The 27490-nt window shown below is 30.1% G+C and overlaps 2 protein-coding genes across 2 annotated transcripts in view; one reads left to right on the top strand and one right to left on the bottom strand.

Annotated features, from left to right (window-relative positions):
* Csk (C-terminal Src kinase) overlaps window positions 1-17714 on the top strand; it is a 31572-nt gene extending 13858 nt beyond the window's left edge. The window contains exons 4-10 of the mRNA XM_072545667.1: window positions 2131-2333; window positions 5352-5715; window positions 7494-7612; window positions 9345-9705; window positions 10761-10847; window positions 10901-10993; window positions 13161-17714. Of these exons, the coding sequence (XP_072401768.1) occupies window positions 2131-2333; window positions 5352-5715; window positions 7494-7612; window positions 9345-9705; window positions 10761-10847; window positions 10901-10993; window positions 13161-13247 (1314 nt within the window). The 3' untranslated portion in view covers window positions 13248-17714. The remainder of the gene's footprint in view (window positions 1-2130; window positions 2334-5351; window positions 5716-7493; window positions 7613-9344; window positions 9706-10760; window positions 10848-10900; window positions 10994-13160) is intronic.
* Window positions 17715-22618: 4904 nt separating this feature from the next.
* Window positions 22619-27206, bottom strand: LOC140452325 (zinc finger protein 706-like). Its single transcript, XM_072546512.1, has 3 exons — window positions 27047-27206; window positions 26747-26912; window positions 22619-22981 (listed from the first exon to the last, which is right to left on the bottom strand). Exons 2-3 carry the CDS (start codon window positions 26888-26890, stop codon window positions 22892-22894), a joined length of 234 nt encoding a protein of 77 aa, XP_072402613.1. The 5' UTR covers window positions 26891-26912; window positions 27047-27206; the 3' UTR covers window positions 22619-22891.
* Between the last annotated feature and the right edge of the window lie 284 nt (window positions 27207-27490).

The following is a 27490-nucleotide window of genomic DNA, read 5'->3' as shown; positions in this document are numbered from 1 at the left end:
ATCTGAAGTATAAAATTTGAGAAGGGTTTTAAAAAAGAAGTGCCCTTACATGATAATTTACCAGCCAAATAGAAAATGCTTGAAAAGAAATAAAATGGCAGACATTTGAAAAAATTGTTCAAAAACTGACCATATTTTCGGCATTTTTCAGTCGCAAAAATTTTATTTATTTTTTTTTGTCAAATTGTAAACTATCATAAACAAAACCAAAGCAAACAAAATGCATTAAGGTTTATTAAAATCGACTGCGAACTACGTTTTTAAAACAGGCGGACAGTTAATAAGAATATTATTCAATGTCACATGTAGAACAAATTCAACTAAAGTAATAAAATATCCGATGGGATGAAATGATAAAATTTAAATGCTATTGTTAATAATATCTTGGCTCGGTATATCGCCGGTGTTCGGTGATGTGTTCCACGGCATACTTGATTATAATTGTTAAAGCTTACAAATTAGGAAATCTTTAAATATTTTAAAAGTGTATAGAAAAGACTAATATAGATGAAAAGCTAAGTAAATTTTCCACACGACAGACTAATATAGGGTGTTTCATTTAAAATAAGTACGTTATTACAGCTTGAATTTGCTAATAGAACAATCTAATATTTTGAACACCCTGTAAAAATTTTTGCTATAATAAACATCTGTTTAAATATGACAAATGGTCTATTATTAAGGTCCACGACAAAACTTGTCTCCAATTTTTAGTTGGACATTTAATTTTTTGTAAAACCTTACATTTTTAGAAAAATTGAAATAAATCAAAAACCCTGTATTTAGGTATAGGAAACCCTTATAAAAGTATAGCTTATGTTTTACTGACAATTCAAAAATGTCATCAAATATAGGGTGTTCGATAAAAAAAATATAACTTTGATATACCACTCTTTTTTGGGGCACCCTGTATAATTCACATTATTTTTAAATTGTAGTATTAACGACCCTGCATAATTCTGTGAAGAAAAAGGTTTGCATATTAAGTCGTTTTCCGTACAGAGACCGAGGCGTATAGGATGGGACACCCTGTATATATGATGCTTTACTATTCAGCCTAACCGACTGGTATCGATCTTGTAGAAAGTTTTGAAATCAAGATACCAAATGATAACCTAATCCCATAGCGCTTAATTTTGCTAAAAATAAGTGTGATTTGACATTGAGGAAACTATAAACGCAATCCATTTGAGAACCATTCAAGAATTCAACAGGTCATTCTGATATATTAGAAATTAGACACATTACTTCTACCTGGGTAAAATTCATGTTCTTTGGTTACCCAGTCAAGATATTGGTCTTCTTCCCATATTGCTTTTGTCCTCAATTTTGTCTTGGATTATGAATTTAATATTTTAACATTCGTAACGTGATCCACCCATGGTATCTTCAGAATCTTTTTATACACGCCCATCTCAAAGGAATTCTTTTTATCGTCTTCTTGAGGCAACAGAACAGAGGCAAGTATATTAGCAATATCAGAGATCAAGAACAATGGACAAGGAATAGTAAAAATGGAAAATTCTTAGACATTTTTCTCTAAAATGTATAAGAAACGTTTTGTAGGCAAAAAATTATTTTTTCACTTTTTATGATTGTTTAAAAAAATAAAGCAAATTCAGCTGTACGTCTTCACGTATTTGTCAAAAGCTACTCCTAGAACTTCCAAAAACCTGTATAAGATTTTTACGTGAAATCGATAATTTTTCACTGCATAGACTGCGGTAAATAATTTCTAATTTCGCTATATTATGCTTTTGTGGTATTCATATTTACAACTTACTAAAAATAGAAATATAAATTCACCTACCATTTCCTAAGACCAATAATATTATCACTGAGTAGCACAGTCACAAAAATCTTATAAGTATAATTCCAATATAAATTAAACTTCACAAAATATTAGAAACAAAAACATTTTCGCGTAATTTATTAACAATGTATAATATTAAATTAATAAATTAATGAATATTTCACAAAATCTTTTAAATTCAGCAAACGTTATAAAATATTTTTTATTGTTAATTATCTGTACTTTTTTATATATAAGTCTAACCATTTCTAAGATTGATAAAAAATATACACCAGGAAGTCCCTCGTCCTTTGTGGTTTAATAGATATATTTTGCAGATGGCACCACAAGCACTACCACAACAACAAATGGATAATAATGTAGTACACCAGTGCAATTTACTTATGCGGCAAAATAATATGAATACAAGTTCTCCTGATGCCGTTAATTTTAGAAATCAAATTGGTAATAGCGAACATGACGTTAATGTTAATAATGTACAAAGTCCTTTGAGGTCGAGTTCAAAGTATGCCTTTTCCTCGTAAGTATTAACCATTTTTTTATATTTGTCAAGCTATTAAGCTTTGACAAGGTTTTTAGCATGCCATTTGCTTATATCTTCCACCTCTCTACTATTTTTTTTAAATCATTTAGTATTTTCTCACGCTATAAATGTTCGAGATTGAATTGAGTATATGGGCACGCCAATGTAGAAGCTGATAAACATTCTGATTTTAGAACACAGATATTAACAACGAATCACCTATTTGTTATCTCTCAGGTAATCGAGAAAATAACTGCATTTGGTTAATAGCTGAACTTACTCATTCTCTACCTTTCAAATAGCCTATGATATTATATCTCAAAAAAAGTGGTACACTAGGCGGTACTGTAGACTAGCGTGAAGTTTTCTGTATTTTAAAATTATAAATAATAACGTACTCTCCTCTCATATATATATATATATATATATATATATATATATATATATATATATATATATATATATATATATATATATTTCAAATTATTTTTTCGACCGTACTGTTTTAAATATTGATTTATAGTATCAGCAATCGGTCAGGAAATAAAACTCTATTTGTTCAGTCTCAATATTTCGTCACGATTTTGTGACTTCTTTAGATATGTCAAAAAAATTTAAATTTTCATTCTTATAGTTGTAAGTATTAAAATATTCATTTTGTTGACATATAATCATTAATTATTCTAATAAATTTACAGTTTTCTCCTGAAGAAGTCACAAAATCGTGACGAAATATTGAGACTGAACAAATAAGAGTTTTATTTCCTGACCGATTGCTGATACTATAAATCAATATATATATATATATATATATATATATATATATATATATATATATATATATATATATATATATATATATATATATGTATATACTTTAATTTTTAGACTTTTTATATATACTTTTTTTAATTATGGCTTAACACTATGGAGTATATAAAAAATGTTTCAAACAAAACTGATGACAAAGACGTCTATAAAAGTTATTAATTTTTGAAATATTTACACTTTTATTGAGTAAAACGGTAATATTTAAAGGGCTGTGGATTAGGTTTGCAAGGTAATGAAAAAGTAAATGATATGTCAAATATTTTCTAGTGTAGAGTTATTTTTAAATAATTTAATATCTTTGAAATCGAGCCATACAATATACAGTGTGATTACTATTTTCAAATACAAAATTTTCTCATTTTTTAGTGGATAACCCTGTATATTAGTATTTTATTCTGTAAAAAATATTACAACCTTTCTTTTGGTATTACGTATTGCATGCCTAGCATGTTTCGTTTTGTAGATATTTAGAAGAGAATTATAGATTTTATGTTTTTGCAAATTTTTTATTAATAAGTTTTGTGTTCCTACTGAAATATAACAAACAAAAAGTATAATCTAGTTTTATAAACATAAATAAAGATATCAAAAATTAAAAAAGTATGCTATTAAAAATTATATGAATTTAATAACTCATTATGTTAAAATAGTTACCTTATATTTAAGTTATATTCATAAATGTCTTATTAACTATGTTAATAAATGTTGATAAAGGAGTACCGAACGCCCCATAGCATTTCAGGTTCAACAATGTCAAAGACATTTTGTATACGAATTTTGATATTATCCTGTGTTATGGGCTCGTCTTCAAATATTATATTCCAGATGTACCCAAAAAAAAATAGTCTGTACCACTGTATCCGATCCAACTGTCGCTTTAGTTATTATTTAGCACACTTCTAACATTTATTGTACAATGCGGTGATGATCCGTCATGTTGAAAACACATGTTTCTTATAATTCCCAAGTGAACATCCTCTAACAATCCAGGCATTTCGTCTGTTAAAAACTTATAATACTCATTGCCAGTAACCGTTTGGAAAAATAAGTTCCAGTAACATATCCAACAATGCCTCTACAAATATTCAACGATCACCTGTTCTAGGACTTAACTCGAAATAAGTGAAGATTTTCATAGGATTAATAATGATGATTATTATATCTGTTAATCAACCTATTGGGATAAAATGTTTATTCGTCAGAAATACAATATTTTCCAAAAAATTTACATGACATAACATTTCTTCCGTCCACATATAAAATTCATTTTTCTCTGAAAATCATTTTCATTTAATTCCTGGTGCACCTGAATTTTAAATGGGTGATTTTTTTTTTACTTTGTTCATTGTTGTTGCATTTAACTCTGTATTATTGCTCAATTGACGCTTATTTATATGTGGATTATCTATTAAATGTAACATCACTCATTCCCATCCCTAAAACCGTTTTGGTATTAATGGTTTTAAATATTGCACATTGCCTAAAGTAAAAAATTTTACGAAGGCTTTTCTTGTAGGATGTATTGAAATGTAGGATATGTAAAACCAAATCCACAGCCCTTTAAATATTACCGTTTTACTCAATAAAAGTGTAAATATTTCAAAAATTAATAATTTTGGTCCTATAAAACCTTATATAAAGTATTCATTTCCTCTTTTTCATTAAAAACCATCTTTATTTTAGAGCTTTTAAAAACACATAAAACAACTGTCAGCTTTAGTTATTAATACAATTTATTTTACAAATCTTTTCAATAAACGTCAAGCCATTGTTAGTTTTATGAATTAATGTCAAAATCACAGCATTCCATATTTACTGAATTACTTCAAAACCATTTGGCACTGAGAAGTTTTATTTATTTAAGAACTTCGTAACTAGATCAAATACCAAGTGGTTGAACTTGTATTAAAGTTAGGATTCCAATAATAATATAATGTACAGAGTGTTGTATTGAAAAAACCAAATTGACTAATGATATTAGAAAAATGGTAAATCTGGCAACATTACAAGCAGCACATTTGAAATCTCCGTATTGCAGAATAGGCGTATCCCGGTTTTTGTACAATTCGGATTATCCATTTAAGAGTTAATTAGGTGTTTCCATATTTTTGTGCCACTTATATCACTTTATTAACAGTAGAATAAATGTTGACTTACATACTTAGTATTTCACTATTTTTGTAGGTGGTACCATGGCAAGATATCTCGTGATGAAGCTGAAAACTTATTGCGTCCAAGGTCAGATGGCCTGTTCCTAATTAGAGAATCCACAAACTTCCCTGGTGATTACACCTTATGCGTATGTTTTCAATCAAAAGTTGAACACTATAGGGTAAAATCGAATAACGATAGGTTGACAATCGATGACGAGGAATTTTTTGACAATTTAGAGGAACTTATAGAACACTACAAGAACGATGCCGATGGTTTATGTACAAAATTAGTGAAAACCTTGCCTAAAGAAAACGAAGCCTTATATTCCAATACCAAGACATCGGTGATTAAGGAAGGAGATGATCTGTTTGTTATTCCTGAACAGGAGCTAACAGTATGTACCTTAAATTTTATATAACATTAACTTACAAATTAATTATTTAACGTATTAAATTATTAATAAACATAAAGTTTTTAAAAAAATGAATATTTTTATTTTTAAATTATTACATCATCTGTCAGTGTTGTGTTTAGTGGGTTCCGTAATTTACTTGTATCGATTTTTGCATCTGTTGTTCTTTGTTTTATTATTTTCATTTTGATCCTAATTTTGGTTGTGACCTGAGGCTCAGTTATAGCGGTTTGTTAAATATATACTTCTACTACTAATACTTACATAATAGAATAATTTTTTCTCGACTTCTGATAGTAAAATCTTTATAATTTCATGCCGAAAATCATAATAGACATTTTTTTAATAGTGTTTGTTGAATAAATGGAAACTGTTTAGTAACATCGTTGACATTATATAAATGCCAAGTTTTTTGTACCATCTAATCGTTTTCCGTTCACTGACATAATATGACAGCATCTGATCTTTGCGATCAATCCCTGACATGTATTTGTTATACCGCACAATAGCATTCAGCTTTTCGATCATCTGTCTTCCCTTGTTCTGTAGACTAATCATTTCACCGCTAAATTTTGTAGAAATAAAATATATTTATATCTTGTCACGCCACTTTCTTATTGCGACTCCGTCAGCATATTTACTTATAACTCCCCTCCCCCTTTAGTCAATTTTGTGTTTATAACTTCTGTAGGGTTTCCTTTTCTGTTTAATCTTATGTGTTACTTTACTGAGAGCAAGGTTAATTGTCCATAAACAATGAATGCCCAAATGTATATTCTTAATTTTAATAAGTCCATCTGGTTCAGTTAAGATATACAGTTTTATTCCAAATTTATGTCGCTTGTTCTGGATATATTGTCTAAATGCTAAGCTAAGCCCTCGCCAAAGAACCATTGACTCGTCTAGGGAAAGTTGTTTATTTGGGTAATGAATTTGGTCAATTGGTTCGTTAAAAAAATCCTGCAGCCACCTAATCTTATTCAGGCGATCGTTATAATCTGGCTGGCCTACTTGTGGTGTTGGCGAAAAATGCAAACATCTTAAGATTGTAAGAAAACGATTTCTACTCATAGACAGTCTAAAACATGGAAGATTGTCTAAGTTATCTGTTTTCCAATAATCTTGAAAACGATTCAATTGAATATTGCCCATGTGCAACCACAAACCCAAAAATACTTTTAGTGATGAAACGGTTAACCGTTTCCATGTAGTTATTCTGGAGTGCTCTTTTGTTTTCCGCTCAAAAACAAACAGCGTACGTATTGGTTGCCGCCACTATATGTTCAAAAAAGTCATTAGTAAAGAATACTGTGTAAAGAAAGTAAAAAGTCATACGGGTTACCTGTAAGTAAACTTGTTTTTAGCCCAGGATTACCAGAAAATTGAAAATTATTAAAATTTGGTAAATTACTCCATAACAGCACGGTATTTATGTTACGTATATTTTCATTTAAACGAGCATGTGAATGGTTAAGATTTTCTAAATTAGTTTCATCTACAGGTTCTTCTTCGTAGGAACTTAGCTCATCATCATCGGGTTCATAGTCACTCACACTTTCTGAAAATATGAATTCAGCAATTCTTCTAACTGTTGTTCAGATAAATTACGTAGATTTATAGGTTGTCCTTTCGAGCAGTTTTAGGTCTAGATGGTCCTGCAATTTCACCGTCGATATTGAATGCGATTTTAAATCTACCTCTTATTCTCTCTTAGTGTTTGCTAATTTTTTTATTTAGTATAATTTTTATTATGTTTCTAGATCCGAGAATCAATAGGGAAGGGAGAATTTTGTGAAGTAATGCTTGGGAAGTGGAAAAGCAATAAAGTAGCCGTTAAAGTATTAAAAGATTCGAGTGAAGCTGAGGCAATATTAATGAAGTAAGTATGTGATCAGATTTTAAAATTCTATCATGAAATTAAAATTTAAAATATATATATATATATATATATATATATATATATATATATATATATATATATATATATATATATATATATATATATATATATATATATTATTGGATAATTCTCTACTAAATGGAAAATCCCTATCCTAAGTGCTAATTTTATGTAATAAATGTTAATATTTTTAAGTTCTTTGTATCATCAACGACATATTATTAGATATTATTGGCACATATTTAGTAATTTAATAATGGAATATTTAAATAAATGAACCTCAAACACCTAAAAACACAGTCCTCTGATACGTCCTTTTTCATAATTACAAATCTTATAAGTACGTTTTTTTTTTGTTAACTGAATCAAAAATATCAAAATACATAAAAACCTGGTAAGCATCTTTAAACATCACTGTTATATTTTTAAAATAAAATTTTATTCAAAATTAAAATTTGAAAATAACACTGAGTCAAATTTTGTTTTGATGTGGGACATCTAGATTGTGAAACGAAACGTAATCGGTGTAAAGTTTGTTCTATTGTGGGAAACCGCTATTTTGTTTAGTGCTTCTTCTGTGCCTGCTGGTGAAGCACGCGTCTCAGTCCTTAGTGAAAACATTCTGGTGAGCTTTTTTTTTACTATTTTAAGAGTTTTGATATCAATTTGTTTAAAATAAATGATTATCTATCTAGTATGTAGCCACACCTGTTTCTTTAATCTGATATGTTCAAATAATTTTGTTTTAATAAGTATTCATGTAAAAATAACAGTCCCTGCCGTTTTATAGCACAGGGGACTGGACTATTTTTACACGAATACTTAATAAAATAAAATTATTTAAACATCAGATTAAAGAACCAACTGTGGTGAACTAACATACTAGGTAATCAATTACTTTAAACAAATTTTGGTAATTAAAACTCTGGTTACCAGAGGACTGTTTTCACTTACGACTGAGACGCGGAGTTCATTAGCAGACGCAGTAGTAGCACTAAACAAAATAACGGTTGCCCACTTACCTCCACAACAGATTTCTGATGTTAATTTTGACAAATATTGCAAAAGTTACCAGATCTAGATTTATATCTAAAAGGAAGAATATTTTCCTATATCTGTACCAGTTTTTGAGAAATAAGTTAATTTAAAGTTTTTTCCTGAAGTACAATGTTAACACTGATTTTTTTGAAGGCACCGTATAATTAATATGAATTACTTTAGTTACTTCAAAAGTATCAATTTTTCAAAGTATTATGTCAACCTTAAATATCTCTTGTGATATTTAATAAGCAGAAGTAATGTTTTTTATATTTTATTATGACTGTCTGTAGTGTCATAAAATTATAGTCTTAAAAATACTATCAAATTAAACTTAACAAAAATAATTGTTTTTGTCCATAAAAACATTCCCCTGGATGGCTACAACAGTCCCCTGTCACAGTTGCATAAAATTGTCCATAACTCAAAAACTAAGAAGAAAATGTGTAGGTTTTTAAAGATATATATATATTTAATTTACTATTGCCCTTCATTTTATTAACAAAAATTCTCAACATTCAATAAAATTTGCTTATGACAGTTTTGTATAGAAAATTTCCGAATAGCAGAGAAACACCATTCGACACCCCTCGATTTTTGTTTCTAAATGGCGTTTTCTCAGATTACTTGTTTATTTTGGACGTCATAAATGTGCATATATGTATTTTTTTAGGTCTCTGCACCACGAACACTTAGTCAATTTACTTGGAATAGTCAGAAAAAAGGAACAAATCTACTTAGTCACAGAATATATGAGTAAAGGAAGTCTAGTAGATTACTTAAGGTCCAGAGGGAGGCAACACGTCACCAAAAAAGATCAAATCAATTTTGCCTTTGATACTAGTTCTGGAATGGAATATTTGGAAAGAATGCACGTAGTGCACAGAGACTTGGCGGCCAGAAACGTACTGATAGCAGAAAATGGAAGAGCCAAAGTATCTGATTTTGGATTGGCTAGGAATGAAAAGAACGCTACTTCCGAGTCAGCTAAATTGCCAATTAAGTGGACTGCACCTGAAGCTCTCAAGCAAAACGTAAGTAATAATTATTTCTAACACTATTAATTAATTATTATTCAGAATTTTCTACTTTTTTTAATAAACCAAAATAAACTATATTACAAAAGTCGCTGATTAAGAATTATTTTGCAGCTGTTTAAATATCATTATCTCGAAAACTGATGTGTTTTGTAGCATTTTTAATTTGTTTTTTTGTGTAATTAAAGTTTATGGAAATCACATTTTTGAAGTCCATAAAACTGTCATTCATAAATACTTTTAGTCTAGTCGCTATTGAAAACAGCTTTAACCGGCGTGAGCTAAGAAGATTAGAGGAACTATGTACTTTGGTAATGGTACTTTGCCTTAATACCTGCAGAAAGATTTATGAAGTGACGATTTACAAAATCTCTTTTCTCACTCAGCTACTTAAGTATATATCCATTTGATTTTAGATTTATTTATATCAATTTACGCCGTTATTAATCAAAATTCAGAGTTGGCGCAATGATATCAAATGATTATAATTTCGAGACGAATTTATTCACGTAAATTTTATTGCATTTGAGTGGCATTACATTTTCCATAAGATGTGTGCGATCTCCTTTATGCCACATATGTGGCGTCCTCTACCATTTACATTAAAGTATGCAACACATTATAATTCATCAGACTCAAAAGCCCTCCGTTATATATTTTTATACAGAAGTGTCCACAAACATGAAAGTTATAGCGAAAAATTATATTTTTAACTTTAACACCCTGTATCTTTTTTAATATTAAAATTTTATCAAAGCAAGTTGGCTGAAAATATTTTAAAGTGTATTATCTGCTGTTTCTTTTTGTACAATTACTTAAAGACCACTCTGTATATTTATAATCTATAATCTTTAAAGTAAGAAGGAATGGCGTTTTAACATCAAAATCTAGAATATTATGAATTTCATTTTTTAGCACTGAGGGCCATTTCCCATAAGAAATGAGCAGAGTCCTTTCTGCAACTAGTATATGTTCTATGTTATTTTAATGTAAAAGTAAATAACATCTTAATATTTTTCACACAATATTCATGTTTATTTTTTTTTTTTTAGAAATTCTCTAACAAATCTGATATGTGGAGTTTTGGTATACTTTTATGGGAAATATATTCATTTGGAAGGGTTCCCTATCCTAGGATAGTAAGTATAAAATATATTCGATATAAAAACAAAAATTAACATACATATTTTAGCCCTTGGCCGATGTGGTGAAACATGTGGAAAAAGGATATAAAATGGAAGCCCCAGAAGGATGTCCCCCAGAAGTGTACGAAACTATGAGACAGGTATGTTTAAGTTGATAAAGAGAATTAAAAAATATGAATAATTCATCTAATTTATTTAATAACTGTAGCATATTTATTTAATTATTCATCCTCGGTATGACTCAGAAATTCATTACTGTTTATAGATTTTAATGCTTTCGCTAATATTAAAAGAAGATACTCGAAGAACAACAAGAAGTGGAAGTGGATGTGGTGGACAGGTTCTATTAGAAAATAAAAACAGGAAAACAAAATTATGTATGATTGAAAAAATTATATAGAAAGAAGAAATTAAAAATCGAGGTATATGATAGCTCAATGGACTACCTAAGCTCTGACGTCGCAATGGGGGGGGGGGTATTTTAAAAACCTTTCCAAACATTTCTAAGTTGTGTATATTTGTCCCATAAGACGTTGGAAATATTGGTTTTTTTTTTTAATTGTTTCAAGAATAAATAAGGTATAAGAGCTAGTGATTTTATCCCCTAAAAGACTAAATATATTCGTTTTCTCGTAGTTTCTTTCTCCCCTTCCTTTTACCCTAATAGGGTGTCGGATTTCTCGTAGTTTAAATAGTTAATAGTAGTTTTGTTGTCATTACTGAAAAATTCAGTAATAGTGTATATCTTTAACACATGTTTTCTAGCCATTATATACCCAAATCTAAAAAATAAACTATTACAACATTAAAAAACATTTTTTTAAACACCCGTTATGACAATTTCATAGAAAGGTTTCCACAGAATATTATATTACAAGTTAAACTACGAGAAAACAAGTATCTTTAGTATTTAACAGGATAAAATCACTGGCAACGAAAAAAAGAATAAAACATTAATTTAAATATTTTTTAACTTCGTAAATAAATTCAATGATTTATTGATTTATTTTGGAATAACCCTGGTAAAAACAACAACAAAATACCTTGACATACAGTAAAAAAATAATTAAAGTTTTAAACAAACAATAACATAACCTTAAAATATGAACATTTATAGAAAATATCTTACTACTTTGACATTCTTACCTCAGAAATTCACGAACAACAAATCATAAAAATCGCATAGTTGAATGTTCATAACCAAAAGTCCTTATTTATTCTTCAAACAATTAAAAAACAATATTTCCAACTTCTTATGGGACAAATACACACAAATTAGAAATGTTTGGAAAGGTCTTTAAAATCCCCGCCCATTGTGACGTCAGACTTACGTAGTCCATTAGGGAGATATTACGGAATTCTGAAAATATGATCGAAACTTTGGTAAATTATAATCAAGAAGAATCGAATATTCTACACCACAGCTGTCAAACGGGGGCCACCATATAAGAAAATAAGAATGTGAGGGCTGCATCATATGTGACTTGGTTAATGATTTATTATGAATGAAACTGGTGAAAAAGCGAAATTTCCATTTAATGTATTAAAAAAAGCGGGACCCTTCCGTGACGTCACGCAGATGCCTGCTCCTTGGATCTAGCCCTAGATAATACTGTTCGGTTTACTGTTAGGCCGACGTCGGCATTGTTTACTTGGGGTTATATCAGACAGGTAACGTAACAATACATAGAATGAAATGATGATGAACATGTACTCCACTTGCACCTTTTATAGGACCAGATTGTTTGCTAATACATGATAATACTTAACCCCACGTGGCTAAGGATGTTCTTCATTACCTTTATGAAGTGGGCATTTTAACTTTAGACTGGCCCTCACGCAGTCCCGACACGAATCCACTAGAACATGTCTGAGACGTACTAAAAAGACGTATCCGGTGCTCCACCGAATTTTACCTAAATTGGAGCAAACTGCTTATGAGAAGTGGGAAAGCAATCCATAGCAAATCTTCTAAAATTTAATAAGAGGAATGCAGCGTGAAGGATTCAAACTGTTATTATAACTAGAGCTGGAAACATTCTATATTAAAAATACTATTGGGTGCCTGGGCACCAAAATTCCTCCGTAACGAAAAACTTGTTACTTTAACCTCTTTTTGTTGGATAAATGTAATTTTTTATTGTCAGTAAATAATATAGAGTTAAAAGTATATTTTAAAATATATTTATTTTTCGTCTGTTTTAAAAAGACATAAATATAAGTCAGACTTAAAAGACATAAATGTAAGTGGTGCGATATTTTTGTTTAGTTTATATCGTGAATATTATAATAATGTATCTATTTTAGGCATGGGATTTAAATCCAGATAAGAGACCATATTTTCATGAAGTCAAAGCAAGACTTGGAAACTTAAAACAACAGACTACATTGTGAAAGAAATTATCTAATATATATATATACTGAGTAGTGTTTGTAGCGTGGATGTGGTATGCATAAATATTATATGCAAACTTACTATAAAATAATTTTGTCATTTTTCACTTATCACCATTTTTATTAACAAAGTCATTAATCTTCAATATTTTGAAACGCGGGATTGTAAATCTTATTATTTAGCTTGAGTCTAAAGTAGTATTGATCATACATTCCAATTGTAGTTTGTATATAAAAATATATATCTCCCAAAGAACACTCAAAATTTGAAACAAATATAACATACTAATATTCTAAATGTTTTGAGATGTATTGATAATACCTCTGAACGTCTCCTAACCATAATTTTTTCAGGATTTGTCCATATTTGACAGGCAGTGGTAATGAAAAGTTGTGAATTATTCGATCTACTCACCAAAGGCGCAGTGAGGAGCCTAAAAAATATTAGATATGTCCTTAGTGAATTAATGGGTTTATTAATTTTACATAGTATACATTTAAATTATTCTTTATTTTCTTAAGTCGAAGAGCATCAATCACTAGATGTTAATAAAAGAGAAAATAGAAGCATGGAATCGGAAAATAAATAAAAAAACTAGAAGCTTTGAAAAGTTATCGGAAGCATAGCTTTCTTATCGCTGGCTACGGACGGAGCTGTGGTTCGCACAGAGGTGTGAAAAACATAAAACCTACTGTAACGACATATCGCGCGGTCACACACTACGTGGAGTTGTAAATGCAATCCCATGCGTGTTTATTATTAAAATAGAATCGAATCGATTGGGATCGAATCTTGATAATTTGAGTGTTCTTTGGGTACCAATGGCACCAATAACATAATCAAATTTGCGTTTCTGCTTTACAAATCAGCTTTCTCTTGTATGTAAGTAAACGTCTTAGATAAGAGGCCTAAGTTTATACATACATATTTTTTAAATACTATAACGGCTTTTACAATGACTATGATATCTAGATTTGATTGGGACCAAGATTTTTGTTAATAGGAACGATTTAATGAGAATATAAACGTTGGCCTACAGAATTATTTTCATTTCAATATGTTCTTTGGTCGGCATATGGTTTTTGCAGCAAATATATTATCAACCATGATATCTGCGTGCCAGAAGATAGATATACGCATTAAGATAAACAGTTTTTATTAAACTTAAGTATAACCATCACATAGTATGTGGTGGTATCTCTTTTTCTATAATTTTCCTGTCTCTTGATTTAAAACGGATCCAGGGTCTTTCTCCTTATTATTTCTCCATAGATTTTTTTCTTGATATAATTTCTGCGTTTTATCATATTGGTGCTTTTACTTTTATTGGACAAGTGGAAGCGTGAGTCTTAAATAATCTTCAAAAATTATATTGATTTGATTGCGGTTGAGTAAATTATAGGACAATAAAAACTACCAAAGATACAAAAACGTTAGCTAGCAATAATAGAAAAACAATAACGCTGTATAACAATTTCGGTAATTTTTTCTTAATTTTACTAATTTTATGCTCCATTTTTATTCTACCTTGTTTTCCATTTATATATTTTTAGTTTGACAAAATCTGTCATATCCTTGTAAAATTTGCTGTTTGTCTAAATGCGTATATCGAGAACTTTTTAATGTGTAGCGTAGATATATTCAATAAATAAAATTGCAGGTTATCTGAATAAAAATTGAATAAGAAATACTATACATTGGCTGGTTGTTTAAAAATACCCATGCCAAGTACATTTACACATACTGTACAAGTTTCCATGACGTATATGTATGTGATATTTACTACTTAAAGACTCAGTTCGTGTAGATTAGATTAAGTTTTATCTGTTTGCTCTTCATAATCTTGAATATTGGTGAAATTGTGTGTATTAAAGGGTGGGTTTTTATTTAAGCAAAATTACAATATCAGCAGATCGTTAGTAAAACTCTAAAAATATTTAGGACTTAACCCAGGTAGATATTTTCGAACTTTTTAAATGCAAAAATATAGTTATTAATAAATATTTCTCAATTGTTGAATTTTTTTCCAGCAGACCTGTCATTGTATTTTTCTGTCTATGTCATAGATCAATTTTTAGACTTGTTATTGCCGTTTTTGTTTTGCTTCTTAAATTTTCATAATATCTAAATGAAAATTCTTTATAAAAATCAGTATGTAATGATAATCTCATTTATTAGGCGAATTGCATCTTTAACTTTGTAATTTAAATCTATTTTTTACGTTGAAATATAAACATATTTATCGATATTTGTTTAATTCAGCAAATCATCCGTGAAATGAAAATGTAGTGACTATCATGTATCCAACAGGAGAGGTCTTATCTATTTTATGATTTTTTTGTTCTGATGAAATTGTAGCTTTTATTAATTGAAATTATTCAACTAATTTAATGCCTAAATAATTTGTGATATATCTAACAGACAATCACACGAAGTACGTGTTGTAGTGCTCAATGGTTTTTGCTTTGCACAAAATACTATACTCTATTTTATACGATTTAACTATAGTAAATAAAAAACCACCCTCTAAAAGAGTGTTTTCACCATTTAACCACTACAATATTCTTATACTATATTCTTAGAAATCATACCTAGCCTTTCTTAAATATTGGTCGACTAATGTCGATCTTTTATAAAGTATTTTACCCCACATGCATTTAGTTAAGACTCTCAGATTTTGAACTGTTTATCACGCCAAATGGGTTTAGAGAAATATTAAAACATGTAAGCAGCACAACAGGCTGTACATAATTTTCTTCTTGAGTTTAATATATTTTGTTCTAATAAACTTAGCTGTTTAATGATTGAACCTTAACAAGATAATGGGTTTTAGAATAATGTAAAGTGGTAGTTTGACATTGTTAAACAGAATCTATATATTTATCGGCGGACAACAACAAGCAGAAAATGAAGAAGAATAAGAACAATTAAAAATAAACAAGAAATATAACTATTGGGATATATTTAACAAATTATATAAAAGGCACAAGATATCCGAACACTATACTCGAGATGTTTACACTGCTGTAAGAGAAGAAACAATATTTAGAAGACTTTTCTTTAGAGTATACTGTAGCGGTTTACTTTTAGGGGTGAAATCAGCCTGCGACCTATAGGATCTATTCCGCCCTCCTTTTCTTGCTTTCTTTGATGGTTTTTCAGTGATTGTTTAGAGTCTAGTCCCATATATAGCAGTATGACTTATTAAAAAAAGAACGTTATAATCTATAGAAATGAAAGATGGACAGGAGCAATTGGAATAAACCAGTATAGATGGACACAAAAGAGATAGATCAAAGATACTGATTGTTTTAAATGGATGCAATTGATAGATACACTTAGAGACAAACTGCAAATTGTGTAATCTGAGTATACTATTTATGAAACAATACAATCGGAAATGCTAGAACCGAAATTAACATGCTTGTGATAAATTATCCGAAATTCTGATGATACTGTGATAATTGCTAAGATGTATGATTGATGGATAAAATTGAGCTGCGGGTTATATGGATTTTCTAAACATCAATAAAATCTTAGGATTTTATGAAAACAAAAATTAAAAATCGTACCTACTATTTGAACAAACTAATTAAAAAAAAACAAAATGAGAACAAAGAGAAGGAATAGGTTGACTTAAAGTGCAGTGGCTTAAAAAAGAGATTAAAATAAATCATAATGACCGTATTCGTAATAGAATCAAAGTCTAAATTCAAGTAAAAAGAATTTATGGAAATTCGCCGATTATATCCTTGAACAAAGTAAAAATCATAAAATAATATAACTATAAACCATAAAATCAACCAGTAAAAATGAAAAACACAATTTAGACAAGATACTATCAAACACAGTGCTGGTCCAGGATGAGGCAAAGTGCTCATATAGAGTCGAAATAAAAATACATGGAAATCGTAGCCAAAGATTGAAGGTTAACTTCACTGATAGAGACATTCGGAATAATATATATATATATATATATATATATATATATATATATATATATATATATATATATATATCTCTATATATATATATATATATATATATATATATAGAGAGAGAGAGAGAGAGAGAGAGAGAGATCTACGTACAGGAAATATCCTATCAAATTGAATAACAATTTTGACAACTGGTTTTTTGTAGTAGTTTATTTAACGTATATCAAGAAAATTTACCATTTTTTCTCTGAAACCCAATTTTTTATGGTGGTAAATATGGTGAAACCCCTCTGATGAAAATCTGATGAATGTTGTGTAAATTTGCCGTACTTTTGATAATGAAATCTAATACTTTTATTTATCTTACAGAACATGACGTTTTTTTAGATCTTAGTCAGGTTCGTTTGTAAGTTGCTTGTTTTTTATTCGAATGGATATGTACTTGTTAAGTTGTATTAATGATGTATATTTTTTATTTCTATTTTTAAATTCTACTGGAATTTAAAAAATAAACTTTTTATGTGTTAATCGTGTTTCATTTATTAAATATTATATCAAATTCTAAAAGCATGTCGAACAGACGAAAAGAAAAGAACAGACGATGGTAAAATACAACTATTAATTCTTAAACCCTCAAAAAATATCAGTATGTGTACCAACGTAGTAGACACAAAATTTTATTGGAAAATAAGAGTGAGAATAGGATAGCCAATTTACAACAACGTTAGAAGAAATCGAATCGTCATATACTTACAGTAGCGTAGGTATTATACCTACTTTACCGTGCTGTATAATCATTCTCAGCGGATTCTACCGATTATGGTGCAGCCTCCCTTACCTAGTCATTCTTCATTTCTGCCCACTATTCCCATCTATTGTCAGTTGCTCTCGCTGAATGTCCCGTACGCTGCCATTTTAAAAATTTAATTCTGAAGATTACATCAGTGACCATTACATTACATCAGTTTTTTGTCTGGTCCATTCTATTATTCGATCTCTTTATTATAACTAGCATGCATCGCTCCATTGACCTTTGGGTTTCGCTAGTATCTCTTTCTTTAGTGTGCAAATTTTATAGCCGTATGTCATGATTGGTAGGTATACACTGATCGAATGCTTTTTTTCTTCAGGTGAAGTGGCGGCTTCGATTTAAATATAACTTCATTTCAACCAAAAGATGCCCAAGCCAGTTTCATTCTTCTGTTGATTTCTGGGAATAAGGAGCCAGATTTATGTATTAGTTGTACAATGTATACATACTCGTCTACTGTCTCAAGTGCAGTGTTGTTTATTATTACATCTTGGACATCCACTAGCTCGTTGGTACATGATTTTGTGTTTGTCAAGTTCATTTTTAGGCCAATTTCATTACTAACTGCATTTAGATCGCTTATAAGTTCTTGTAGTTCTGCAGGATTATTGGCAATCACGACGACGTCGTCTGCAAATCTTAGATGGCTGTGGTATTCTCCATCAATGGATAGGCCTTTGTTCTGCCAGTTCATTTTGCGATATTGCATCTCCTTATCGGACGCCTCTGGTAGTGGGAAATTTTGGTGTTTTCATAAATTTTTACCTTAGCTTTTGCTTTGTATATATTTGCTAAAGTGTCTATGTACAATTTGTCAATCTATTACTATCTTAGGATATATAGAATCGAAAGCCTTCTCGAAATCTATTAAGGTTAATGCTAGCAGTATTTCATGTTCTTTATCTCTACTCATTAATTCTCGAAGCGTATAAATATGCTATATTATGATCCAGGGTACTGAATCCACTTCAGAAGCCAGTTTGCTCTCTTAGCTGTGCAGCATGTAATACATTTGTTAATCTGTTGTTGACGATCTTTGTGAATATCTTGTATACAATTGGTAGTAGACTTATAGGTCTCTAGTTTTTGATATCCTCTTTGTTACCTTTCTTATGAATGAGAATTGTGTTTGCTGTATTCCAGTGGTCTGGTATGCATCTCGATCTTAGACAATTCGTAAATATGCCTGCTAAGATTTTGCAGGTTTTTTTGCCAACGTATTTAAGCAGTTCCACTGTTATGCAATCTTTCATCAATTTTCCTTTGGTAGTGATTTGAGTTTTCTTTTAGATTGTTAATATTTATACCGGTTACTGTTGGTTTTGTGATTAATTTTATTCTTTCTTAAGATAGACTTACAGAAAAGCTAGAGAGCGTAAATTCGAGTGAACATACGATCTAAAGTTAATCAAAACTGTTCAAAAAAACAGTATAACAAGTAGCTAAAGACATTTGTGGATATGCAGTTACTAATAAAGAAAAATATACACCATGGTGCAATAACCAAATAAAAATGGAAGTACGATTAAAGAAGAAGCTCTGGAAAACATATCTGGGACAAAGAAATAATGATAATTATGAGCATATAAAGCAAAGAAGAGTAAAAGAGACTAAAAAATGCTAACACAAAAGTGCGAAGAGTTTGCACAGCAAAGAAAATAGTAAGCTATTATATAGAACACTCATAAATTTAAAAAAAGGTAAAGAAGATACAGGATTTATCGAAGGTGAAACCGGAAGTTACTAATCACAGAAAAGCATGTAATAGAAAAGTGGTAAAAACATTGTAAAAGAGTGCTAAATGCATACAAATGTATTGAAGAGCGAACTCAAAGCAATCTTAAGACTACTACACATATTAAAAGATGTTCAAGAGATTAAAATAACATTAGAAGAAGTCATAGAGTCGATAAGAGTCAGTCGATTTAATAAGTCAGAAAGAAGATAAAAGAAATGCTCAAATTACAAAGGTAGGTATATCTATTCTGATCGTAGTATACAAGGTACACGAGATATTTGTAGAAAAAATATTAAGGCTTGTTGTTAAAAACAGATTTAATATTCACAGTATGACAGTACAATGTGAATTACAATGATAAACTATGCTTCGGTTTTGTAAATTTTGAAAAAGTCTTTGACTTGAACCATGGGAGAAAATATGTAAAGCTATTGAAGAGAGAGTGATTGATAACAACCTACTACTAGCTCTCAAAACTATATATACCTGTACAAGAAATTAGATCAGAATGAACAACCAAAAATCGAAAGAATTTGTTACGAAAATGGGTGTTAAACAAGGAGGGGTACTAAGTATTCACTTGTTTGTTACATTAATGGATAAAATAGCCAACGAAGCGCGAAGAAATGTCAAACACGTAAGAGTTTGAGTGAGAAAATTAAGACAAGTATTCATATCTGAATTAATCTATGTTGATGATTTAGTTAATGTGGCAAATAGCTAAAAAGGCTTATAAAAAAGTTTGCAAACGAATGTTTTAATAAATATAAAATGAAAATCAACAAAACAGATTATTGTAGTTGTCAAGAAGGTTGAAGAAAGTAATGTCAGAATAGATCAAAGACAGATTAAGCAACCTGAAAATTTCAAATATTTGGGCTAATTATAAATGCGAAAATGGAACCATAAATCAATAAATGAGTAACGAATGCTTACTACACATTAAACAAGGCATTTATTCGGAGAAAGGAGGTCAGTATCAGGACCAGAATAAAAGTATTTAACAGTGTATATGTGCCCCTGCTTATATACGGCTCAGAAACTTGGACTTTAAGAGGGACAAAAATAATATACAAGCGTGTGAAATGTGGTACTTAGGAGCGGTTTTGGGAGTGACAGGAAGCGATAGATTAAGAAACAATTTTATACGGGAACAGTGTAATGTTGTATTGATGTTCATGTGACACTTAATTTGAAATGTTATCAAAATCTATTACACTAATAACGTTTGCTTATTTATTATCTGATCAAATATTCGACATCTTCCACCTATTACATTAATACACTTCAGTACAATTAACTTACATATTATTATGTACAATTAACTTAAATTCTAATAAATTTTCAAAATATTACGCCCATACTTCAGTCTTCTCATTTATCTCCCCAACCAGTTCCTCTTGTTTATTTCTACAGTTAAACATATGCGAATTATGTATCACTGCACTTTTTTGTTCCTTATCTCTTTATTTTGATAGTTGTCTTCCAAAGCTTTTAATTTTTCATCCAAATGCTTTCTTTTCTACTTTCTGCGTGTTCTTTTTAGTAAGGCTCCTTTTCTTGTACAAGTAGCATTACAATTTGTATATTATAATCATTCTCTATTTCTACAAGGCTTAGTAATGCTTCGTATGTTTTAAGTTTACTTAAGTTCCAATATATGACTGCTAAAAAGCTAACGACAGGAACACCTGAAGGACATATGAAAAAAGAGGGCGACCGCACATTAGGTGGTGAGATGGAGTTGAGACCGACTTGAGAAGATGGCAACACGTCGCCAGAAATCGAACAGAATGGCGACGGATCCTAGAGCAGGATCCACAGAGGATTGTCGAGCCAAAGATGATGATGATAGTTTTAAGTTCACATTTTTATCAGTTCATTTTCTCTCCACTTATTCAATTTGCTTTTTCATAGCCCGGTTGACATAGTTTTCTTTCTTTCTTGCTTTTTACTTTTATGCTATTCATTGCCTGTTTCGTGTCTAGTCCTACACTGCTATAAGATCTGCTCGCTTATGTTTTTTTTTTAATTTTAACTTATTCTGCATCACTTTTTGTTTTACATTATTGTTTTTTTTTAATTCTACTAATACTAAACACGTTCTCTCTATTGGTTTGCAACAATTTCATGCTTTTATTTTGATATTCTGATGCTCTTCCATAAATTTACTTACTGTTTGTTACAGCTTTTCTGGTTCACTTATGTATTTTATCTTAATTTTTTGCCACCTCCGTTTTTTCTTCCTGTGATTTCCAATTTTTTCTTAGTACTTCTTCATACTCTCATGGCTTTTATTTCTTTCTTTATATCATCCAACTTTCATATCATTCGTCAAACTTCAAATTTTGTTTAATTTATCTTCCTGACTTTAATTTGCAAGTCTCCCTATTTTTTTTTTTACTTTTCACAAAAGCGTGTGTGAACATAGCGTGTTCAGTTTTATCTTTCTTTCTTTTTATGTACTCATCGGTGCTATGTCTACCTGTTTCCAATTTTACTAAATGTTAGTCACCACGAAAGAAAAAAGGAGACTTGATTCTTATCGGCTACTTTATTTTATTATCTATTAGTCTATACGACATACACCCGCAATACAGTACGGTTCTCTAACGGCGATTCAGCGAGCACTCCGTTTTATATGGATTGTTTTTAAAAATTTGTTTGGCAAGGTATGTTTTGTTTTTTAGCTTTTTTGTTTAATACTACATCTGTTCTTCTTACTACTTACTGAGTTTAATACTCATTTAACACAATAGGATAATTTGTGTAATTTATTTTTCACTGCACTTTCCTAAATTCAAATTAACTGTAGGTGAGCAATTTAATCACACTTTCGTACTAATATGTGCACATTTCCCAGAGGTAACATTAAATAAAAAATTATTGCTATAAATACTAAGACTTTAATAGATACAAATATCGAAAATTAAATTGGAAATTTATGTATACAAACCAAGAATTTATACAAATAAGAAATACTTCTTAAAATTATTACATAAAAACAAAGAACTAAAAAAGAAAGTGCGGCCCACAGCTCGTAAAAATTTATACAATTAAATACATTCTAACATAATAACATAAAAACAAGTAAGTAAAAAAAAGTGTCCCCAACTTAAAGTGAACACTTACGGTTATTAAACATTAAAATATATGTTATATGTCTTTAAGTTCTGCAGGCACCTCATTCTTTGGATGTTTGTTTTCAAAATGCTGCTTGTAGGTCTTTGGGTCGGGCATTTGAGCCTGAAACAAAATTTATAACAATAAATATATCCATACAATACCACCAACACTTTTATCTTAAAGTAAATCTAATCAGAATTTGAACATTACTTTATAATAAACTGTTCAAAACATTTTAGTTTCAGAATAGTTCATTTTTACAATTTAACCTATTTGCCTCCACACAACCCATTAAAATAAAAAAAATTGGCATATTCACTAATATACTAGAAGTTGTGTTTGAAACTTCCAATATATTAGAGAATGACATATTTGCAGAAGACATAATATAACTATCAAGCAATACAAATGAACTAGAGGAAATGGTTAGGAACCTACAGAGGGTCACGAATATATAGGGCAAATCCAATCTAGGGATATATATATATATATATATATATATATATATATATATATAAAGTCAAAAACTCACCCTACAAACATAATGAGGATAAATCAAACGACCTTTAAAATCTGATCTCTTATAAAAAAAACCAGTGCAGAAAAACTGAAAGTAACTTGAAGAAAAAGGTAAAGGTATATGCTTGGAGTAAGACTAAAGTACAGGAAACAAACATGTGGATTCACAATGAGACAAGATGTAGGAAATCACATATATAGTATAAGTTGAGAAGGGCAGGAAATTTAAGGAATTAAAAGAGAGCAAAGACGTGGCTATCTGAGTTCTACTGCAAATCATAAGATTTGCAGAGAACCACAAAAAGAACTCCATAATCATACTTGTATTGAGGCTCTTCAGCTACTAAACAACATAAGCTTAAAAAATGGGCATCTGTTTAATTTGGCAGCCTTGCAAATCTTGCAGCTAATTTTAGAAGCTTCCATTGGTTTTTTAGCTATGAGTATTAGTGTCACATCAAGGACACTACATAAGTGTATCTCGATAATATTTTAAAAGAATTTTATAAATAATAATCACAACCAAACTCAATTCAGTACACACTATTTTTCACGTTTAATTGAATGTTTGATTGAATTTTGTTACTAAATTATTCCCACAAAACCTGCTTCTTTCAAATTCTCCACAATATTACTACCTAATACATAGAAATATTTGAATTTCTCCTATAAAATACCTTAGTCAAAAATACTGACTAAATGTTAAGACAATTTTTTTATGTTTTGGCTCACTCAGTTTGCAAATTAAGTGGAGCCTCCATTATCCGTCGCTCTATTAACTGTCAGGGTCCATACATAAGTTATATTGACTACATAAGTAAAAATTTACTCATCAATTCATTTTGTTTGAGCATTTTTTTATGTAAATAATTTTTGTTCTTACTCAGGGCTCTTGATTAAATTTCAATTTAAATAGGTAATGAGAAATGATACCATGCTTTTAGAGTTTTATTTCTAGAATCGCAAGCCGAAAATAAAAACGCACAGCACAATAATTATTACAATCAATATCTGTGTGTCACCATAATTCAGTATGATTCAAATTCGAACATTGATTGTGTCACTTAGTCGTTTTATCAATTAAGTTTCGAAAAATGGAGCCTTCCACATCTGGAGCATCAAAAATAAAACGTGTTGTTTTGTCAATTGACAAAAAATAGAAATTATTACTGAACTAAAGAGAGGTTCTGCTGTCGCGTTGAGCAAAAAGTATGATGTTCCGAGAACAACAATCAATGATTTAAAGAAAAATGCTGAAGGAATTGAAAAGTATGCTTGGCAAATGGAATCGTTCGTTGGATGGCCGGGTGAAACATTGTAAGACAATGAAAAAAACCACAAATGAATCACTCGACACGGCTCTGTATTTGTGGCTCGTTCAAAAAAGAAGCAAAGGTGTTCCTTTGTCTGGACCAATTGTTGCCGAAAAGGCATTGAAACATTCAAAAGAAGATACAGAAAAAAATTTATTCAAAACCTAGTTATGGAAGAGGAATATTCTTTGCCAGAATACTAGAAGCATACAATTTAAAACACGCAGTCGACAATGCTTGGGTTGATGTATCGGAAGTAACACTGAAAAGAGCGTGGAATAAATTCTGGCCTGAATCAACTCAAGATGAAAATGACCCCGTGACAGCCGAACGTGATACAGTAACAAATGAAGTTAGGCTGAATCAACTGTTTCTGTTTTCGTTGCCTAAAGATGACCTAAACAAATGGTTAATTTGTGATGAAGATGCAAACGACTATCAATTACTGACAGATGATGAAATCGTTGAAATGGTAACAGAGGTGGATGAAACTGATTCAGAAGCTGACAGAGACTTTGAAAGTGGGGATCTTGATGATGCTATTGCAACTCACAAAGATTTGTGTAAAGAAGTTATAGAAGCTGCATCGCACATACAACAAGTCATTGAGTGGTATTCTCGGTAAGAAGAAGCAAATAAGCAAAACTCAGCTGTTGCAAAATGGGAAGTAACAATAAAAAACAAAGATTTCGAAATATTTTAAATCAAATTGATTCAACTGTACTAACATAAATCCCTCATATATTGTCAAATAAAACATGCTAATAAAATTTGTGAGTTATACTATGAATTTTTATTTTTTTAATGTTCTGTTAACTGTCTTTTCGATTATCTGTCATACCCTTGGTCTGGTGCCCTGACGGATAATCGAGGTTCCACTGTATTGACATATTTACTGGAAGTCTGGTTACATATTCAAGGTCATTTAAGAGAAACAGGAAACAGCACTGTCTAGTGTTCTCATTGGCTCTTCAATCAATGTGAACCTTAGACAAGGAAAGGGAGAGGACAGGTATCATGCATTTAAAAAGCTTTCACAACGTGAATTTAGTTTAGATGTGACTGCCATATTTTAATGCCTGTATGTTGCGCATTGCTACCTGCAGGGTTACCAGGTCTACTGATTTTTCAGTAGATCTGCTGATTTCAACTTCAATTTACTGATCTACTGAAACACTATATAGATCTACTAAAAGATATGTAATGATAAAATCATATTCAAAAAGAGATCACTATATCAGTGGTCAATTATAAATTTTGGCAAAAATCCATTATTCTCAATCTACTGTAGAAGTAAAATATGACCTGGCAACCCCTCTGGTGCTGGTTTAGGCATCAGTCAATTCCAAACAATTACGCATCCTCTCTTTTTCTTTGTCTAAGATGTGAACTGTTTTGAAAACCGTTGGATTACTACACACAAGTTCTTAGAGAACAAATTCAAATTATGATAAAGTGACAACATTGATAAGGTCATACAATTTATTTAATGGTTACTTTCCAGTAAATTGCTTCTGGTAATTATTATTTCATTTGCTTTTTAATTAGAAATATAATAAACTTTTACATATTACTACCAAGACATTTATGGACTACACACATATATTTTTAGGAGAGAAAATGACATGACCACTTATTGAGTACCTACTACCTGTGTAAAAACAAAAAAAAAATCAAAGAACAAGGTACAAAGAACTATTAAACAATATGAGATAAGAAGATCTAACTCTGTATCAGAAACAGATGAAATAGAAAGATATGGAATAATCACTCAAATTTTATATATTTGTTGAAGAATCTTCAGTGACCCACTTAATATTTAAATAATTACATTTGTGACTTAACAGCTAATTAGGTAATATATTACTTATTTAAAATATAATTTTTAATGATATTGATAACTGTAATGGTTTTAAAACTTGTTAAAGTTTTTATATGTGTAAGTATGTATAATCTATACATCAAGCAACAAAGAAACAACCAAGAATATGGCTGTAGTTATTACTATGAAATATTATTTATTGTTAAAACAAATTTAAATAATATTACTTACTTTACAAACAGCGCAAACATGAACCAGTGCCTTTTGAGCAGCTTTTTTCTGGTCTGTGGCGCTGTGCCCCTGTTGTTTCTTGGCTTTAGCGGCTTTTTCCGCAGCTTTAGCTTGTGATTGGAGTTTTTGCTGACCTCTTGCCATCTTGATGTACCCGGATGAACTCCTGAGGCAAAAGAAATAATAATTAAAAAGTAGAATATTTTACTGTTATTCTATCCATTCAATAAACAATCTAACCTAACCATGTGCTTCTCTAAAAAATACATTAATTAACAAAATAATCTCAAATTCACTTACCTATATAAATTTCATACAATAGGAATTAATTTTGAATAATTTTTGTACAAAAAATTTAGTTTTTCTTTTTAAATATTGTTATTTAGCTGCGGTGCAGCGTCAGCTTGTGCCATACACCATACATACACATACCAATCCAATGCCATTAAAAACAGTGAACCAACAATTATTAGATTACAGGGACCTCTTCTGACAGTTCAGCGAAGCAGTATTTTCTTTAAAGTTAAGTCTACACCAGAGTAAGTAAACTCCATAATGTATTAAATCCGGTTTGCCGCAAAATACACATAACGACTTTTGTTAACTTTACAGTAATATTTATGTTAAATTTAATGTTAACCAATCAAAAAATAGTAACTTATTTTTGTATCTATTTTATAATGTAAGCCAGCGCATGGCGTGCATGGATGCGAATGATGGATTGCAACTTTTAAAAATTTTACT

The sequence above is a fragment of the Diabrotica undecimpunctata genome, chromosome 10 (genome assembly GCF_040954645.1).
Source record: "Diabrotica undecimpunctata isolate CICGRU chromosome 10, icDiaUnde3, whole genome shotgun sequence".
Lineage (NCBI taxonomy): Eukaryota > Metazoa > Arthropoda > Insecta > Coleoptera > Chrysomelidae > Diabrotica > Diabrotica undecimpunctata.
Note: the sequence above shows the minus strand (reverse complement) of the source record. Positions and strands in the feature narration are given on the sequence as shown.

What these genes read in the sequence shown, in the direction of transcription:
- LOC140452325 (XM_072546512.1), bottom strand. Translation starts at nt 26,890, where the DNA reads ATGGCAAGAGGTCAGCAAAAACTCCAATCACAAGCTAAAGCTGCGGAA. An exon ending in ATGTTTGCGCTGTTTGTAAA is followed by an intron (nt 22,982 to 26,746) that starts GTAAGTAATATT and finishes ATTTTGTTTCAG; the next exon opens with GCTCAAATGCCCGACCCAAA.